The sequence below is a fragment of the Petaurus breviceps genome, unplaced genomic scaffold (assembly GCF_028583685.1).
Source record: "Petaurus breviceps papuanus isolate PSGF00001 unplaced genomic scaffold, PetGlider_PUasm1.0 339, whole genome shotgun sequence".
Lineage (NCBI taxonomy): Eukaryota > Metazoa > Chordata > Mammalia > Diprotodontia > Petauridae > Petaurus > Petaurus breviceps.
In genome coordinates, this window is record NW_027186112.1 from 1,148,108 (window position 1) to 1,168,792 (window position 20,685).

The window sequence follows — 20,685 nt, forward strand, 5'->3', positions numbered from 1 at the left end:
GAAAACTATTTGTTAAAATTATTTTTGCATGTCTTTTTCATTTTTCTTCTACTTACAGTTCTTTTATTTTCATCCTTGAGTGTCCTTGAAATGACCACTAAGTTGGCTATCTTGCCACCCATTCCTTAAACTTATTTTACTCTGTACTGGTTCCCTCAGCTTTATGAGATAGTAAATGCTTGCGGACAAACACACTCTAAAAAGTATCACACCAAAGGAGAAAGTTTGAATGGGCTGCAGGAATGGTGCAAGAATGATGGATGCTGAGGAGATTTTGGATTGCTTACAGTATGTGCAGAAGATGGGAATGAAGGCAGGTCATCAAGGAGGTGGCATGGTTAGTGCCAGGGGAAATAAAGCTGGTGCAAAATACCAAGGACAACAAAAGGGTTTAAAAAAAAAACTGGTGTTATGGGCAAAAGACAGACCAAAGAAGGGAAAGATCAACTGCTCAAATGGAACAATACTAACAGGCAGTGGAGAGAAGGAAGAACCACCCATCTCTCACTCAGAAGTGTCCACCAAGGAACTGATGGACAGACGAGGAAGGACTAAAGGAAAAAACAGTGTATTGGGAATTGAAACTTAAATGAAAGGATAGAAAACACCTAAATGCTTTTGATGATGTCAAATCTCCAGGCCTGAGTGAATTCTATTGGTTCCAAAGAAGAGCTATGAGGAAATAACTCCTCTCTGTGGGAGTTTGCCTGAGATCAGATGGTTCTGCTAAAATGGATTCTCAGTAAGCTTTCAATCAAGTCCCAGATACAGGGAGTAGAGCTGAGTCAGGACCCCGCGGACTGGAACATGACGATGACTGGCTAGAGCTTACCTATAAACATGACTTGACACCCAGCAAATGGGAACCTGGGGACTCCTCAAGGAGCCCTGGGTCTGCCTCAAGAAGTTAGAGACTCAATCAGGCTACCACTGGGCCTGAGGATAAAGGAAGGCAAGGTCTGCTTTGGGAGAGATGCCTGAGTGCAACATAGGGAAAGTCCATGGGCCCCACTGAGGAAAGTGCCTGAGAAAACCCGGACTTTCTTCATTCCAGGCAAATCCTGTCCCAGGAAGAACACAACTGACCACAGAAGTCTGCTTCCTGCTTTGTTCCTATGGTCTTGAAGGGTGACCAGCTCTCCTGAGAGGCTATTCACCCTGAGACACTAAATTGTCCCTCTGTGGGTAACTTAAGTACAATGTATTATCTTTGCTGAAAGAGACTCCTCAGCAGGGGCTAAGAATAATGAACCTGTGATCTCATTGGTTTAGGGAACTTCCTGGCTGAAAGAACTCCCTCTACCCATGCAAGTTAGCACCTTCTCTGCATTTAAGATCCTACAGTTGCCTTGAGCCCTAAAAGGTTAAGTGACTTGCCCATGGACACATAGTCAGTATAGGCTGGAGGTCAGACTTCCACTTTGGTCTTGCTGACTCTGAGTTTGGCTCTCTGTCCGCTACTCCATAATGGTTCCATCTCTGTGATTCCCTAAGAATGGTGAGCTGCAAGGAAAAAGGATTGTCAATGGCATAATGGATTGTAAATTTCACCTATCCAAAGGGAAACATCTGGTGACTTGACTCTTGTTTCTTCTAGTTTGCATTTGAATCTGGGGAAGGGCAGTAAGTGCAAGTGTGGAGGTGAAGTGGAGGGAAGTAGGAACTAATTTTATTTTATTTATTTATTTTTGCTTTTTGGAGGGCAGTTGGGGTTAAGTGACTTGTCTAAGGTCACACAGCTAGATTTTTGTGTTAAGTGTCTGAGGGCACATTTGAACTCAGGTACTCCTGACTCCAGGAATGATGCTTGATTTACTGTGCCACCTAGCTGCCCCAGTAGGAACTAATTTTAGGGGGAAGACCTTCAGGCAAGGCTCTGGTTTTCTAATATAGCTCTACTGGAGCCCCCACTGACCAGTTATCTGCAGGTATGGCTTAGAGCTTCTGAACTGTCACATAGTAAACCATGGCTGAGATCTTCTCCAAGAGCCTCCAGGGCAGAAATCAATCACAATGAGCTACCATCCCCTCTAAGCTATGGGAGGAAAAGGTCAAATGGGGGCTTAGGGTATAGTCAGGCCTAGGATGTACACTTCCTTCCCCATTACTGAGAGGACATGGGAGAAGACTGGAGAGGCAAAGAACAGGAAGGTCCAACCCAGGGTCCTAACCTTCCATGTATTGGCAGGAAGGACCTATTTCCAGGGCCCATCTTAAATAATAGCCCTCTGCTCCTCAGTTCCACAGAGGATTCTAACCACTTCCCTCTGGAAAAAGGCAAGAAAAAGAAGGCAGGAAATTAAGGGGAGCATCAGGGGAAGAAAGAATATCTAGACAAAGAGATCATAAAAATGGAAAAAGGACCCAGAGGTATATAATTATTTATAGTGTTGTGCAGAGAATAAGAGCAAGCTGAGACCTGGGTTCAAGGTAAATTTAGGTGTGGATTTATTAATTAAGCTTGTGACTGCCTGGAGTATAAACTCAAATCAGGCAGCCCCAAATTGGGGGACAAACAGTGCTTATAAAGGTTAAAACCACAAAAACCACAATTAGGGAGGAGAACTAGCATAAACAATGACATACAGAAGCCAAGAATTGCCATTGGTTAGATCTATAGCTCAGGGCTGATTTGGGAAGATGGTGCAAGGGTATAAGGGTGCTACTTTTCCTGGAAAGGGGGTCCCTCCCAGAACAGGGTGGAGGGTCATTGGGTAATGGGGACAGGCTAGGGGTCATGTTCTGGGTAAAGGGTGTGGGGACCCTGCTTGGTCAGCAGGAACAGAACAGGGTGGTCTCTTCTTAAGATAAACTTGTGCCATAACCCTGGGACTACACCTTGGGCAATACCCAAGACTATGATTTAAGCTGTTTCAAGTTATTACAGGGAAAAATACAAATATATAAAGGGGCTTAATGGTGGGCTTCAAATCAGGAGATGTGTGATTTGGGTTTGGGCATATCAATAGCGGTTCTTTTTGTGGTGCTCCAGAATTAGAAATTGAATGGATGCCCATCAATTGGAGAATGAGTAAACAATTTGTGGTATATGAGTGTAATGGAATGCTATTGTGCTATAAGGAATGATGAGCAGGTAGAATTCAGAAAAACCTAGAAAGGCTTTTGAACTGATCGTGAGTGAAGTGAGTAGAACCTCCAAAAGACTCATGATGGAAAATGCTATCCACATCCAGAGAAAGAACTGTGGAGTCTGAATGCAGATGGAAGCATATTATTTGCTCTCTTTTCTTGTTGTTGTTATTGTTGTTTTGTTTTGTTTCTGCTTTCTTGTGATTCCTCCCACTGGTTCTAACTTTTTTTTTTTACAACATAACTAATATGAAAATGTGTTTAATATGAATATTACAATAGGGCCTATATCACATTGTATGCCATCTTGGGGAGGGGGGAGGGGATAAAGGGAGAGAAATTATAAAACTCGAAATCTTATGGAAGTGAATGTTGAAAATTAAAAATACATTTTTTTTAAAAGAAAGAGTATCTAAGGTAAAAGGAAGGAGGCTGTATTACTGGTCACTGGCACCTTAGGAAAGACAAGCTGAAAACAAATGGATGTTTTCTTGACCTCCTGAAGATTTGGAGACTGAGGAGGAGGGAGGTCTTTAGAGCTAGGGCTGCTGAGGGGAAGTCTGCAGATCTGGGGGAGGGAGGTGTCCTAGAGCTGGGGCTCAGGTGGGAGGCTTGGAGGCCTCCATATCACTGCATCAGGGGTTTCCCAAGACTGGAACATATGCCCTTCTCACCTCTCCCTTATTGCCTCTGGGATAAAATCAACTCCACAGTCTGACATCTGACCCTCTACAATCAAACTACTTACCTCTCCACACTTATTTCAGTCAATTAGTCAGGCAACTGGCATTTATTAAGGGTTCATTATGTCCCGGGCACTGTGCTAAGGGCTAGAGAATGAAACAAAGGTTCGAAAAAGCAGTCTCTGCTCTGAGGGAAATCATCATGGGACAGTACAGAAGTGAATATGAACATGAAGGATATATCCGGTACAAAGGGATTCCTGGCTCTTAGAATTCACCTTTGTGTCTCCCTTGATTCTTACAAGCCACCCCAACCTCTATACCTTCAAAGCAATCATCCTCAATTCTATGTTATAGAACTGGTATTTTCTTTTGGGTCCAGATCAGGGGCCACCTCTTCCAGGAGCCTTCCTTCTCTGATGCCCTCAGGGGTGTTACTACTCCCACCCAAAGCCATAAGCAGCATAGGGTAAATGGAGTTGGGTCCTAGAGCCCCAGCATCTGGAGTGAGCTTCCTCTTGGATGGGGAACATTTCCTCTATATGACAGTTACCATCCTCTCTCCTCACTTCACTATCAAAGACACCTATTGCCTGGTTTCAGTAGTAGTGCCCCCTCCTCTGTGGGCCACCAGGCCTTCCCTTTCCCTCCAAACCTTTTTAGAGGCAAAGGCAGAGCTGTCACTTCTATCAACCCAACAATGCTCAAGGCTTGACTGCCTTCTGTGCAACTCCCCCCACCCCCCTCATAATGGCTCCTGCAACCACAACCCAGCCTGTTAACTGTCTTTGCCCCAGGTGAAAGAATTCTTCTTCACAATTTCATGTCTTCCCTCCTCAAATTGCCTCATTACTTTCCTTTTCTATCTCAGCCAAGAAAATACAAAATTCTTTGAGGGCAGAGGATGTTTAATTTTTGTTTGCTCTTTTTTATATCTTCAGCATCTATTATAATGCCTTGTTCTTGTTGGTCATTCGTGTCCAACTCTTTGTGACCTATTTCAGATTTTCTTGGCAATGATACTAAAGTGGTTTACATTTCCTTCTCCCACTCATTTTCCAAAGGAGGCAAACAGGGTGAAGTGACTTGTCCGGGGTCACACAGTTAGTAAGTGCCTGAGGCTGGATTTGAACTCAGGCCTTCCTGACTCTAGACCCTGTGCTATATTCACCTGATTGGCCCAGTGCCTCGTTCACAGTCATTTTAATCCGTGGCTGAGCCAAGGACCAGCCTAGATTGGTGGCAGAGTAAACAGAGTGAGGACCTTGGAAGATCTGAGTTTAAATCCTGACTCATACTTACTAGCTACTAGTTTGGCCCTGGGCAAGTCACTTCACTTCTGTTTGCCTCAGTGTTCTCATCTCTGAAATGGGGATAATAATAGCCCCTACCACCTACAGTTGTTCCTAGGATCAAATAAGGTAACATTTGTAAAAGTGTTTTGTAAGCCTTCAAGTGTTAGATCATAATTTAGTTACTGTAGCAAAATTCAGAGAAGTCATCATTATCATGATGGTGTTGTGGGCCACAGTAGCCCTTGATGTCCATTTACTGAATTGTAGAAGCTCCTCGGAGCATGGAAGTATTGACAGGTTGGAAGATGTCCAGGATGAGAAGGAGACTGAAGACCCTGTATGCCAGGACCAGTTAAAGGACCTGGAGGGAAGAGACTTAATGGCTGCCTTCAAATACGTGAAGGGCTCTTATGGAAGAGAAATGAAACATGTTCTTCCCAGTTTCAGAAATCAGGATCAGGTTACTGGATGAAAGTTACAGAATCAGATTTAGTTTTGATGTAAAGAAAAAAAGACAAGACTTCTTAACCATCAGAACAATCCCAAAAAATGTCATAGGTGACTTCTAGAGGGAAAGGTAGCAGGATGGCCCAGTGGCTAGAGCACTGGACCTGGACTCAGGAGAACTTCAGCTCAAATCTGGCCTTAGACCCATGTTAACTGTGTGACACTAGACTAGTCACTTAATCTCTGTCTGCCTCAGTTTCATCCACTGTCAAAAGGGAATAAAAATAGCACATACTTCCCAGAGTTTTTAGGAAGATTAAAGGAGATGATATTTACAAAGTACTTAGCAGAGGATGGTTTCAGAAAAACTGGGAAAGACTTATATGAACAATTGGCTGCAAGAGGGAATTTCTAAAGACTTCAGCATGCTGACTCATTCTGGGCAGTAAAAGCTTCAACAGTAAATGCGATGGAAATAATAGCAAGTCAGAAAAAGAACAGAATTACAACATGTACACTAGCAGGGAAGTTAATCTTCCCAACAGTATACTAAACAAGTGATCATCAGTCTTTGCTTGAAGACCTCCCAGGAGGATGAGCCCACTACCTCCTAAAGCAGCCCACGATCACAGGAGCTTTTCTGTTGTTTGTTCATTTCCATATCACTCTGTTGGGGTATAAGGAGCTTTCAGTCCATTAAATCCCAAGAACTTTTTCCTAGTGAAATTCCTTTTAGCCTCAGCTTCTCTATCAGTACTTGTCAAACTGATTTTCAGAATTCAAGGGCAATACATTACATTTGTCTTCATTGTCATCTTTCCAGATTCCATCAGTCACTCAGCATTTAGTAAGTGCTTACTGTGTGCTAGGCACTAGTACTCTAGCTGCTAAGCCACTGAAGATACAAAGAAAGGCAACAGACAGTCTCATCCCTCCAGGAGCTCACCATCTAATGGAGACAAATACCTGAATCTGTAAAGATCTTTTTGGAACCTGACTGTCACCCCATATGTTTGCTATTTCCCCATCCCATCCCCAACTTTCTGTCACTTACTCACTGGATACAGATGCCACCTACCCTTGAAACAAGACATTGATCAAAATTGTTAAAAAAAAAAGCACAGGACCAAACCTAAATCCCTGGTGCTTTCTACTAGATATGCTCTCACCAAGTACTCTTTAGATCCAATATTGAGTTGAATTCTTTTTTTTTTTATTTTATTTTTATTTTTTTTAAAGCAATTGGGGTTAAGTAACTTGCTCAAGGTTACACAGCCAGGTGTTTCTGGGTGGGTGCTAAGTGTCTGAGCCCGGGATTTGATCCTCAGGTCATCCAGACACTGGAGCCGGTGCTCTTACTCACTGTGCTACCTGGCCGCCCCTAAATGGCAGTTTGTTGTTTTATGCTTTTTTTTTTTTGGAGGGGGGAGGGCAGGGCATTTGGGGGTAAGCAACCTGCCCAAAGTCACACAGCTAGTTTTTGTGTTAAGCATCTGCCACTGGATTTAAACTCAGGTTCTCCTGACTCCAAGGCCAGTGCTCTATTCACTGCGCCACCTAGCTGCTCCAAGTCCAGTTCTTAATCCCCGTAATTGTTCTCTTGCTAGCATACATCGGGGCAGCTAGGTGGTGCAATGCACGGGGTGCCAGACTTGGAGTCAGGAAGACTTATCTTCTTGAGTTCAAATCTGACCTCAGATGCTTACTAGCTGTGTAATCCTGAGCAAGTCCCTCAGCCCTCACCTGTAAAATGAGTTGGAGAAGAAAATGGTGAAGCACTGTAGTAATTTTCCAGGTCGTAACAGAGACAGGAGTCAAACCTCAGTCTTCTAACTCCTTCCAACCCCAAGAGTTATGTCCTGGTGATATCCATATGATGGAATGAACCTTGTCTTAGTGTAATGGAAAGTTGTGGCATTGTTGTACACATAAAATGCAGGAATGTTCTGTAATGGACAACTGAGAAAGCAAGACAGCGAAACCAATTACAATTTGATAGGAGTGTTTATTCACCGGCCGGTGACTGCCTCCCCACTAGGGAAGACAGCACTGAGTCTTCTGTAGGATACACTTATATAGAGTTAGGTGTTGCTAATCAACAAAATGTGGTTCCAAGGTGGGTGTAATGCCATTAATGCCGTTTCTAGTGAAGCCTTGATTACCTAGCAAAGCCCTGGATACAAACATAAACAGACTTGAATCTGGGGCATGTTTCTAGCAATACATATGAAATGTTCCCTCACTATTATGGCCTATTATTAGGTGGTTTCCAGGGACCCTGGTAGGGGTCCCCTTCTAGCAGGCTGCAACTGGGAGAGAGCTTTGGTGTATAATTTCAGGTGGTTGCTTCAATTCTCAAATTCTAAGATGGGAGAGAGTCTAGGAAAAGACCATTTTCTAAATGAGGTGAGAGTAAAAAGGCACCCCAGAGAATGTGGGGAATAGATGGAGTGTGTGGTTGGTCTGGCAAAGGTGTGGTGTGAAATGTTCACTGGACTCAGGAAGGCCTAATTATTATTATCATCATTATTTTGCTTTTTGGAGGGGGGAAGGCAGGGCAATTGGGGTTAAGTGATTTGCCGAAGGTCACATGGCTAGTTAGTGTTAATTGTCTGAGGTGGAATTTGAACTCAGGTCCTCCTGACTCCAGGGCTGGTGATCCATTCACTGTGCCACCTAGCCACCCCAATGAAGGTCTAATTCTACAGATGCTTGAGAACTAATGCACACTTGACCCTTCTTTGAGTCAAAAGCCTGAACACCAGTGCTTAGTGGTGGAATCCTAATAATGTTGCTCCCAGCCCCAACATTCTAACTTCTTTATGGGCTCCCCAGAACTGCAGGCATGACCTGATTTAACCATATAATCTGGCTTTAACCACACCTCAGGCCCCCAGACTCAATACAGCCACTGTCCCTAGCTAGCCACTGACCCCAGATACAATTCATATATTTGGACAGGTGTGCCCTTATACTTAACCACAATTACATCATCCAGTTAGCCCAAGACAGGACCACAATAACTATCTGTCTTGACCGCACAGGACCATAATAGCTAGCCAATCAGAAAGCAGCACAAACAGGATGTTTGACCATGGAACCATGGAAGAGACCCCTTCTCTATTATCTAATCCCTTAACAAACCCCTCCTGCCTTTTTAATATTCATAATTTCTATTGTGTAATCAACATCATCACACTCTAAATTTGCCTGTGTTTGTTGTTTTACTAAATTGCTGGTTCCTCCTAGAACCTAGCCTGCTCCCGAGCAGTTGTGATCCTCAATAAATGCCAGTACTTGGATTAGATGAGGTCTGACTCAGAATTCCTTGAGATGGTGCCATTACAACACAGCAGAAAACTGCAGCACTTGGCACAGCCCCTCGTATTTATAGTAAGCACTTAATAAATGCTTATTGAGGGACTGACTGACTCTTATTGCAAGAAAAACTTTGAAAAGGAAAAACTCACATTATCTCAGAGTTAGAAGGGCTGTGAGAACAACTAAGCCAAAAGGCCATCCAGGCTCTGGAGGCTCCATTGGTGTGGCATGTTGTAAAGGGGCTCTTAAATGACAGTAGATCTAGGTCCCTTCCATCTCTGAGATCCTCTGATTGTGACACATTCTTCAACAAACTCTCTCCCTTTTCTTTCCACAACTTCCCAAAACACAGAAACCCCTCCTGCTTCTGTGCCTTCTTCCCTCTACATCCGGTGTCCTCTCTCTCTTTTTTTAAGGTGAACTCACAAGTAAAGTCCAACTCAAATACCATCTCCTCGGTGCCTTGATCTCAGTAGCGACCTGCCCCTGGCTACAGACCTTCCCTAGTCCTTTCTTTTGTCCTTCTCAGGTAACCCTGTATACTATAGCACCTGGATTTCTAGTGTCCCCACCCCATTTCCAGGAGAGGGCAAGTCTTCTCTGTTTCCCCAGAACCTGGCTCAGTGTTCCACATCCAGCAGTGATTGGGCATACACCAAATGATGCTTGTTAAATTCTTTAGGTGAGACCCCAAGTGTGTATTTGGAGGCCAGAAGGTAGTTGGGCTTGGCTAGGGTCTAGAGGAAGCAGAATGAAACAAGAGTGGGAGGAAACTCAACCTTGATGCAGATGCTGACAAGGCTGGAAAAGTCCACTCAGCCATAGTTCACAGGGATTTCCTCACCTTGACTTCCTGGAGGAAAATCTCCAACACAAACCTTTATATGCAGCAGGTGTCTGAGAAATAAGTAGGAAGTGAAAGATCCTCTCTCCTTGCTATTTCCCTACTTTGCCAAAAGTAGAAGTGGGTGGGGAGGAGTGAGGGTGGAGAAACAAGAGGAAAGGGGGCGGGGCAGAGCAGAGGAAGTGGACAGTCTAGACTTCGCCTCATTGACTCTCCCCATTGACCCTTAGAAGAGAATTATGACTTCCATATTAATCGATATGATATATGTTATGAATATGCTCATAATTAGGTTTCTGAAGAGCTGCTTATCTGGCTCCAGAGTCAGAGCTCACAGTGTAGCTTAAACTGATTCATCAAAACTGACAACGCTCACGATCACTGGATCTTAAGGGAATGGAACGAAAGATTGTAGAGCCTGTTCCCTTCACAGGACTCTGGTTCTGTCCTCTAGGGGAGGAGGTCAAGAGCCTCAAAGACTTGACTCCAGAATTGTACTGAGACATTTGTGGGTTTTTCCTGGGAAACCATCAATCAACTGTTTGCCATCCACCTTTCCTCCTCCTTCTCCACTTGTGATTTAAGTATAGAACCTGTGCTTTTACTTCAGCTATGGGAACATTCCTCACTGCAAAAGTGATTAATTCAGCTACTTGATTAATGGCTCTCCCCTGCCTTGGCCTGTTTTGTGCAGCCCCAGGCATCCGCAGGTTACAGACTGGCTCAGAAAAATGCTTTTAACAACCCTCTCTAGTGCCAGGGGCTTATATCGACAGTCAGACTGGGCAAGCCTGGACAGAAAACGGCAATTCTCACAATAACATCTGATTTCTTCCTTTCTGGAAATGGGGCAAGAAAAAAGGAGCCTGAGGAGAGCAAATGGCAAGAAGTTTCAGTTTTGGTGGAACTGGAGAACAGCTCACAAAACCTCTCTCTGAAACAAGATGCACAGCATCCCACACAGCCGCCCCACCCCACAGGGCCTGCAGCATCCCACAAGGCTGCCCCACCCCACAGGGCCTGCAGCATTCCAGGAGGCAGCCTCATCCCACCCGTCAGCCCCATCCCACACTGCACTCCTATTCCACAGGACCGCCCCATTCAACAAGGCAGGCAGCACCCCTTACACACGCTTGCAGACGCTGGTACCACAAGGCCACCAAGGTAAGCTGCAGCAGGGAGAAAAACAAAGTGGAGAGGGGGTCTGGAGGGAAGGCACCCTAGAAAAAAGCCTGGGGAAGAGCCAGCTGGGTGCCTCTAGGCTGCGCAACCCCTCCCAGAGCATTAAAAATGAGCCAGAGTCCTGGGGCTGATAGCTCCATTCCCCACTCCTGGTTCCTCTTGGGTGTGCCAAGAGATCTAAAAAGGCTGGATAGCTACTCTGGTGGGATTCCCTAGCAATCTAGTCTGAGAGAAAACAGGCAGCCTGACCAGTTTCTCTACCTCTGACCCTGATCCTAGGACTTCAGAGAACTGTTTCCTGGGACTCCACCATGCTCCATTCTTTCTCCACCCCTGTCACCCATTCTAGCAGTGGGGCTGGGATCACTTTCTCATAGAGAGGAAGAAGATGGCAGAGTTAGCCTCCGCCTCTTCCTCAAAACTTGCTTCTGGGGGGCAGCCAGAATTCCCCTGGTTGCATCTGCCTGGCAGGAACATCAAAGGGGCCCATGCTGCCTGAACCTAGGCTGCTGTTCTAGAGATCCCATAGTATATAAAAATTAGGGTCCTTAAAATAGAGTCCAAGATGAAACCCCCCTGAACTCAAATCTTTTGCTGTTAAGACTTGGCTTAGGGCACAGACATTTTGATTTACACTGTTTCTGAGGTACCCCAAGTGTGTCCCTCCTTTAGTTTCAAGTGAATAATGATCAAGAAATGTCAGTTTCTCTTTGGAGCCTCAGCCTTTATAGCACAGGGATCTCAGTTCATCAGAGATTTGCCCCAATCTCTGTCTTCACTTGTTCCTTTCCTTCAGTTCCCTTCCTTTCTCCCCTCAGAGCTTGCCCCTTGCTTACCCATCATCACTTCCTCCCTATCACCCAGCTTCATCCCAGCTCTCTACAAACATACTCAGATTTTGTCTCTCCTTTAAAAAACTCCACTTGACCATGAAGCACATTTTAAGCCAAAGGTTCTTAACTTGGCATCTATACATAGATTTCAAGGGGTGTGTGGAATTGAATAGGGGAAATAATTACATCTTTATTTTCAGTTATATCCAGTTTCCCTCATAAACTTAGGTATTTCATTTTATGCATTTAAAAACAGTATTTTGGTAATGAGTCCAAAAGCTTCACTAAGATAGTCATGACACAAAAAAGTTAAGAATTTTTGCCTTGAATCTTTCTCCTTTATAGGCAGCCAAGTGGCAGAGTAGATGGAATGTTGAACCTGAAATGAGGAAACCCTGAGTTCAATTCAGATCTCTGATACTTACTGGCTGTGTGATCTTGAGCCTCTGCCTTCCTCAGATTTCTCATCTGTCAAATGTAATGGCATAGTAAGAGCACTTACCTCCCAGAGTTGCCGAGTGGATTAAATGAGATGGTAATTTTAAAGCACTTAGCACACACTGCCTGACTCATTATAAGAGCTAAATAATTGTTTGCTACTCCTCCATCCCTTGCAGTGCCATGAAATCTGAAGGAGCAGAGAACACACAGAAAGAGGAAGGGTGGTTGCTGTGGAGTGGTCAGGAAGGAGGAGAACTGAGAAAGTCATCAGTCAGCAAATCAAATGATCGTTGTTTATTTGTTCCCCGAAAGAGGAATGTTTCAGTTTAGGGTGAAACCAAATGGCAGATTGCAAGGGGTTGAGGAGAGGAAGGTGAAGAAGTTGAGGCAGCAGCTACAGATTTGGCAGAGGAAGGAGAGATCATTAGTAACAATAACAATAACGATGATGATGAAATGATGATAGCTAACATTTATATAGTACTGATCCAGCCACATCACCCCTCTACTTCATAAACCTCAGCAGTTTCCTAACCCTTCCAGGATCAAATACAAAATTCTCTGCTTGGCATTTAAAGCCCTTCACAACCTAGGTCCCTTCTCTTTGTCATTTTCTTATACTTTACCCCCTGCCCTATACTCTTTGATGGCTCAGGATGTTTTCTCTGGCTGTCCTCCATGCCTGGAATGTTCTCCCTCCTCAGCTCCCTATCTTGGCTTCTCAGGTTTCAAGTCCCAGAGAAAATTCCACTTTTTCCAGGAAGATTTTCCCTAATCCCTCTTCCTTCTAGAACCTTCCTTCTGATCATTATTTCCAATTTATCATATATATTGTATGTCTATGTATATATGTATACACACACATATATAGTACATAGTTGTGTGTACATCATCTCTCCCATTACATCTTGAACTGTTCAAGGACAGGGGCTGTCTTTGTCTTTTTATTGTATGCCTAGGGCTTCGCACAGTGCCGGGCACATGGTAGATGTATAATAAATGTTTTGGGGCAGACTGGCTGTCTGACAGCTTACATGGTGAAGCCTCAAACTGACTGCTCTATCCTTTCAGGAGCGAGGGGTCAAAGAGACCAACTACCTTCTGTCCCCTCTCCTCCCTTGTCCTTCCTAACAACCATGGCCTCTGCATTTGTGTTGGCTGCCAAGAACATTATCCGAGAGCTGAGCAAAGATGGGGAGTTGATCCCTGTGGACAGCCTCAAGAGCTCCTTCCACTTCAGTCCCTACTCCCTGGTCCGGAAGAAGACCAGGAGCTCCTTGTTTTGGAGGTCCCAGTATGTTTGCCTCAATTTGACTCTCAAGGACATTCTGGATCCAAACTCCCCAGAACCAGGTACAGTCCACTGGGGGCAGGGTGATGAAGGGTGAGAGAAGGAACTGGGGAAGGCTACTGAGATGGACTATGAAGGGGAAATGGGCACAGCAGGCTTGGCCAGAACACACAGCTTTCCTAGGACTGGCTGCATGGCCACATGCCATCCTGTATCAGTGATGTACAGAACATTCTGTCCCACCATCCTAAATAGAAGGTGTGGTGAATTGGAGAGGCAATGTAGAGTCCAGGAACAAGCCAGAGACTTGAGTCTGAGCCCTGGTCCTTCCACTAACTAGATATGTGGTTGAGGGTAAGTCACTTACATTCTCGGAGCCTCTGTTTCTTCATCTGTGAAATGTGAATGATGATATTTGTACTCCCCATTTCACAAACTGGTTCTGCAGAAAGCACCTTTTACGTTTTAAAGTGCTATAGAACTGTAAGTTATTGTGATTTGGGAAGTACACACAAGATTGGGGAACCAGATGTTTTTACTTCATCCCATGCTGGCCCCTGCTGACAGCCAGGTTTAATTCTCACTTTAGCTAAGGATTGGCCTCTCTCCCTCCAGAAGTGACCCAGCTTGGACCATTCCACTTTAATGATGAAGCGGATGGGAAGGTGTCTGGCACTGTGAAGGTGACAGCCTCTATTCAGGGGAAGATTTCAGCACAGATCTCAGAGTCAAACAAAACCACCATCGAGGTCAAGGTTCTTACCGTGTCTCCAACCTCCTGGGACTGCTTACAAAAGGAAAGGTGAGAAGAATGGACAAGATAAGAGCTGAGAGCTCTAGAGACTTTTCTTTGAATTTGGGGGCAAGGTGGAAGAGGGAAAATAGGAGCAAAGGAAAGTGTCCCTGGGGCAACCAGAGAGAAATAGAGAATAAGAGTTTTCCATGGGAAAGGGTTGAGTTTACTTCATATTAACTTCCACAAATGTCCTGTATTGTCTGAGGCCTGGATAAGACCCTGTCCCCAGGCTCTTGGGCATCACAGGCTAGTGGGAGATGAGAATAGTCTATTTAAAGAACAATTCACAATAATATATAAATAGAAAAGGAAGGTACAAAGTGAGGTCAAAGAAAGAAGGTTATTCCCAAAAAGGGGAGATCTGGAAAGGTTTACTGGAGAAAAGGGCATTTGAATTTAACTTTATTTAATGCGTAGGAATTTAAGAGGTTAAAAGAGTGAGGAAAGACATTTCAGGAATAGGGTACAACATGAGCAAAGAAGACAAGGGGCAGTATTTTTAAAAATGTATTGATATCTTTTATTTTTATATGACCTCCACTCCTAAATGTCTCTCCCCAGGTAGCAGTCTATACTTTGTGACAAAGAACACAAAATAAGGGAGAAAAAGGGTCAGCAAAACTAGACAACATGGCAGCTGAGTCTGACCGTGTATATAATGTTCCATATCCATAGTCCCCCACCTCTGCAATAAAGGGAGAAAGATTCAATTTTACTCTGTCATTATAATAACTCAGTATTACATTTTGTTTTTGCTCTTCTCATTTATACCAGTATATCCATTGTGTATATTCTTTTCCTGCTTGTGCTTACTTTATTTTGCATCAGTTCATAGAAGCCTTCCCATGTTTCTCTGAATTCTTCCACTTCTTATTTCTCACACTCACACCTTCAGGTTCCACAATTTGTTTAGGCTTCTACTTTCTTCCCAGTTCTTGGCTACCATAAAAAGTGCTGGGATGAATATGACCTTCTGCCTTTAACCTCCATGGGGCACACATGCCGAGCAGTGGGACCTCCAGGTCAAAGATGTGAACATTTTATCCTCATTCCAAATTGTTTTTCCGGACAGACTGAACAAGTACATGGCACCATCTTCAGTCATCTTGGTCTGCCTGTCTTTTCATAGTCGATCTAACTTTGCTCATTTCTATTTTTGGTAATCTTTGCCAACTTTCTTGGTGGAAGGTGAAACCTCTGGTTTGTTTTGATTTACCTTTTTGAGGGAAGTTTCAAACAGTCCTGTTTGAATGGAATGGAAAGATCGTGGAGTGGAGTCCTGTGAAGTAAGAAAGGAAAGGTAGATGGGTCTCAGATCAGTGGCAGGTCTTGAATGTCAGACAGAGGAGTTTGAACTGTATTTAATAGGTGGTAGGGAGTCATTGAAGACTTTTGAGCAGAGGAATGACCTGACCTGATTGACAGATGAGGAAGATGGTGCAGGAGACAGGATGGCCTATTTGGAGGCATTTGGGTTAGTTCATGTAGGTGGTAATTAGGGCCTGTAAGAGAGGAGGGGACAGATGTAAAAGGTGATGGAATCAACAGGGCTTACTCACTGATTAGATGTGAGACATGAGAGAGTGGAGAGCCAGCAATAACTCCTAGGTTGTCAACACAGGAGACTGTGTGAACAGAGCTGGTACAGAGAGAAAGAGGAAAATCAGAAAAAGGGATCTGGTTTACAGTTGAATGAGCTCAGTTTGTGACTGGTTGAGCTTGAGGTATCAGTGGATCTTCTGGGGGTAGATGTCCTGTCAGCACTGGAGAGATGATCCAGGGGAAAGGGCACTGGATTTAGAGAATGGGTAAATAGCTTACCTTTGAGCCTCAGTTTAAAGCAAGAAAAGGAGCTGAAAACCTAGAAGCTGCTGCCCTCTCTTGGCTGCCCAGTATAGAGTCATTTAAAAAGTATAGCTCCTTTTAGGCAGGTAGATGTTTAAAAAAGGGGTGTGCAATGTTTTCATTAGGGGCTTGCTGTGGAGAAAAGTATTTTCTCTTTATGACCTCTGGAGTTGATCATAGGACCCAGGATTTAGAGTAGGAAGGGAACTGATTGAGGTATCATCTGGTTTGGTCCCTTCATTGTACAGATGAGTAAACTGAGGCACAGAGAAATTGCCCTTAAAGCTAGCACATTGTCCCCTGTGCTAGATAGACTTCTTCTGTTTTGAGTGTGGGAGGAAAGCTTTTTATCACACTTTTGATCCCCCTCCCCTTTGCATAAAAGAGGGAGAGAGAAAGATCTTATTAGCTAATTCTACAGGACGCTATAGGAAGGGGAACAGTTTCAGAATCTAGGCAACAATCAGACATATCCTTATGGATTGAGGGTGAGCCTGGGAAGGCAGAAAGGCAGTTTCCCCACTGAAACATCCTTATTACACTCATTTGTGATTGGCCCACCAGGTATTCTGGTATTTTGAAATTCCAAACCCATTCTCAGCCAATCAGGAAGCTTCCTGATGATTGCTGGTGGGTTCCTGGTGATGCACCTACTTTCCTGGGTAAACTATTTAGCTACTAGGCTGTCTATACTTCCTGTTCAGTGCAGTCTAGAGTAGGAGCCCCATCACTTACTAGTTAGTAGTAAATCATTCAGCACAGCATCTAGCATAGCAAAAGATCTCATGATGAAAGGGAATTTCTTGTTGTTCAGTTGTTTCAGTCACTTTCAACCCTTCCCAACCACATCTGGGTTTTTCTTGGCACATATACTAGAATGGTTTGCCATTTCCTTCTCCAGCTCATTTTACAGATGAGGAAATTGAGACAAACAGGATTAGGTGACATGCAGGTGTTTGAGGCCAGATTTGAACTCAGGTCTTCCAGACTCCACACCCAGCACCCTGCCCACTGTGCCACCTGACTGCCCTGAAAGGGACATCTATTCCAATCTTCATGTGACAGATGAGGAAACTGAGTCTCATGGGACTGAAGGGATTTGCACAAGGTCAAGTATCACTAACTGAGCTCCACTTTCTCCATTCATAAAATGGGGGTTGTTTTGAGGGAAGCCTTTTGAAATCCTTAAGTGTCAGAGAAATGGTGGCTCTGATTATTGCTGGCTAATGTGAGAGATTTACAGGGATTGCCAGTGACAGTCTTCTGAGAGCAGCTTTGGGTCTTGGGAGAAGTGGGTAAGAATGGGGCTGACTGGGAAGGCAGGAGGTCCACCAAAGGCCTCATTCCATGTGATCATTTCTTTGGGACCAGAGGCAGAAACATCCAAGAGCCACTCTGAGGTTCCCTATACACAGTGCCCATACAATGTACCTTGAGTTTATTACCCTTCTGTCAGGAAATGTACAGTATGCTTCATCGTCAGGCCTCTGAAATTAATCATTGTGTTGGCCATGATCCTTAAGTCTCTCAAAAGTTGCTGTTTTTACACAATTGCTGTTATTTTGTAAAGTGTTCTTCTTGTTCTTGCTCAGTATCGGTCCACACAAGTCTTCGCAGTTTCATTAAAATTGTCCCTTTCATCATTTTTTGGGCACAATAATGTTCCATGACATTCATATGCCACCGCTTATTCAGCCATTCCTCAAGTGATGGCACCCACTTTCCCTTAGTTTCCAGTTCTTTACCACTATGAAAAAGAAGTGCTCTAAATGATTTTGTATGAATCATTTCTTTCCATCTTTTAAAGTCTCCTTGGGGAATTATAGACTAAGAGGTGATGATGTTTGGTCAAAGAGTATGCACAAATGAATGACTTTAGGGGCATAGTTCCAAACTGCTTTCCAGAAGGGCCATACCAATTGACAGCTCCTCCAACTGGATATTAATGTGCCTATTTTCCTTCAGTTCCTCCAATATTTGTGATTCTCCCCTTTTGCCAGTCTGATAGGTATGAGCTAGGACCTCAGAACTGCTTTAATTTGTGTTTCTCTCGTTATTAATGATTTGAAGTATTTTTTCATAATGCACTGCTATTCATTCCTTGAACTGGGAGGATATTCTTCCCTTCTTTATCAGATGTTGCCATCCTGACCAAGGTCCCCTTCATCTTTGTCAAGGAGTCTGAAACCTCCTCTGGTGGGGGCATTCAGGACCATTGAGTGGATGAATTCTGGAGAAGGCAGCAAAAAATAACCCAAAATGAAGAATTCTGACTGAGCCCCCAGAAGTCCAATGTCATAGGAATGAGATTCCAAGTCATGTAATCCAAAGGGCATCACAGGAAATAAATACAGAGTATAGAGTCAGGTATTTTCCCAGAACAACTAAATCCCACAAATAATTATTAAGCATTTACTCTGTGTTCAGAGCCTATACTATCCTGGAATTAGATAAAATGAATTTCCTCCCTCATGGAACTTACAGCAGAAACAATTTGGGGTTGTCACAGGGTAAATAATAATTAGAACTGACAATATTCCTGAAGTCTAGGAGCCTTTGTACTGTCTCTAGCCTGCTTCAGTGTCCCCTCACATGTCTGAAGAGCTGCCTTCTAAGCAGTCCCCTGACTTTAACACCATGCCCCTCCTGGGTCCTCCCTGGGTCCTTTTGAACTCCCTTTTGGTTGTTGCCTTTCTCCATTTGAATGTAAACTCCTTGAAAGCAAGCATTCTCATTTTGCTTGTATCAGTAGCCCCAGTGTTTAGTATGAAGCCTGGCATATAGTAAGTACTTAATAAATGCATGTGCAGGCATCCATCTCTGAGCTGACACTTGGCACCAGTTGAATAACCAGGTGTTCACGTACAGGATGCACACGTCACTGAAGAAATTTGTCATGCCAACTAGAAGGAGGAACAAAACACCACCTGGGTCCCTGCCTCATTTACCTAGAGCCCTGTAGTCATACTTGTTACAGTCACTCCAAGAGAAAAGGGGCAGTAGCATTCATTTCCCACATAGATCAAAATCATTGACTCAGAGTTCTGATCAATTTTAATGATTGTGCTTTGTTTTTCTACCATGTTTTGGAACTGGCCACAGTAGGCAGCTCCATTCCCAGTACTCCACACATGTTAAGGAGAAAATACCTCTGTCCTATGTAGAAGAAAATGGCCATTCACCTTCTTAATCATAAGGGTATCCATCTTAAACCTTCTTACCAGAGTATTTGTTTCTTTGTCTCTTGAAGTAGGTACCCTGGCTCCCCTTCTTCCTTTAAGACTAGGTCCCACCCTAGTCAATGACCTCAAGGCTGGCTTCATTCCTCTGTTTTTAATCTCTTGCTTTTGAATCTCCTTTCTCCTCTGTGAAGCCTTTCCTGATCGATCTACCCAGGTGAAAGTGGTGTCTCCCCAAATTTTCTCTAAGCCAAAGCATTTGACACTTGTATAGATTAAATTACAAAATTAACCCTAAAGAAATAACTCAAGTAATTAGAAGACTAATCAGTGTTCATAACTTGGCTATGCCAATGTAATAAACATGACAGTACTACCAAAGTTAATTTATAGATTTAATGCTATGTCATCTAAATTACCAAAAGGGATTTTTAACAGAGCAAGATAAAATCACAAGAAAATTCATTTGGAAGAACAGATCTAGAAGATAAAGGGATATAATTTCTAAAAGATAAAATCTTAGGAAGAATAGCACTTCCAGACCTCAACTCTAATATAATGCAATAATCAAGAAAATCATTTGATATTGGTTAAAAAATAGAAAAGTACCCAGCAACAAGAGATAGAAAAATTCCATTTGAAATAACTGTAGACAAATTAAAATATTTGAGAGTCTGCCTGCCAAGAAAACCCAAGAGCTATATGAACACAATTACAAAACACTTTTCATACATAGTCAGATTTGAACAATTGGAAAAATATTCATTGCTCAAGGATAGGCTGAGCTAATATAATAAAAATGACAATTTTATCTAAATTAGTTTACTTATTCAGTGTCATACCAATCAAAGTACCAAAATTACTTTATGGAGCTCGAACAAATAATAACAGAATTCATCTGGAAGAACAAAAGGTCAAGAATATTAAGGGAATTAATGAAAAAAAAATGCAAGGGAAGGTGCCCTAGCCATACCAGATCTAAAATTATATTATAAAGTGGAAATCATCAAAACTATTTGGTACTGGCTGATAAAGTGATGGGTCAGTGGAATAGGTTACATACACAAGACACAATAGTTAATGACTTATGCTAATCTAGCATTTGATAAGCGCCAAAACTCTAGCTTCTGGGATAAGAACTTGCTATATGACAAAAAGTGCTGGGAAAACTAAAATAGTATGGCAGAAACTAGGCGTAGACCAACATCTCACACCCTATATCAAGATAAGGTCAAAATGGGTACACGATTTAGATGTAAAGGGTGATATAATAAGCACAATAGCAGAGTAAGCAATAGTTTACCTGTCAAATATATGTAGAAGGGAAGAATTTAGGAAAAAATATGAGAGAACATTATGAAATTCAAAATGAATAATTTTGATTATGTTAAATTAAAAAGTTCTTGTACAAAAACATCCAATGCAACCAACATTAGAA

General features: G+C 43.2%; 1 protein-coding gene across 1 annotated transcript in view; it reads left to right on the forward strand.

Moving 5' to 3' along the window:
* The first annotated feature begins 10,609 nt into the window (after window positions 1-10,609).
* LOC138167949 (gasdermin-D-like) overlaps window positions 10,610-20,685 on the forward strand; it is a 52,306-nt gene continuing 42,230 nt past the window's right edge. Inside the window, exons 1-3 of the mRNA XM_069096910.1 lie at window positions 10,610-10,844; window positions 13,208-13,489; window positions 14,043-14,229. Of these exons, the coding sequence (XP_068953011.1) occupies window positions 10,625-10,844; window positions 13,208-13,489; window positions 14,043-14,229 (689 nt within the window). The 5' untranslated portion in view covers window positions 10,610-10,624. The remainder of the gene's footprint in view (window positions 10,845-13,207; window positions 13,490-14,042; window positions 14,230-20,685) is intronic.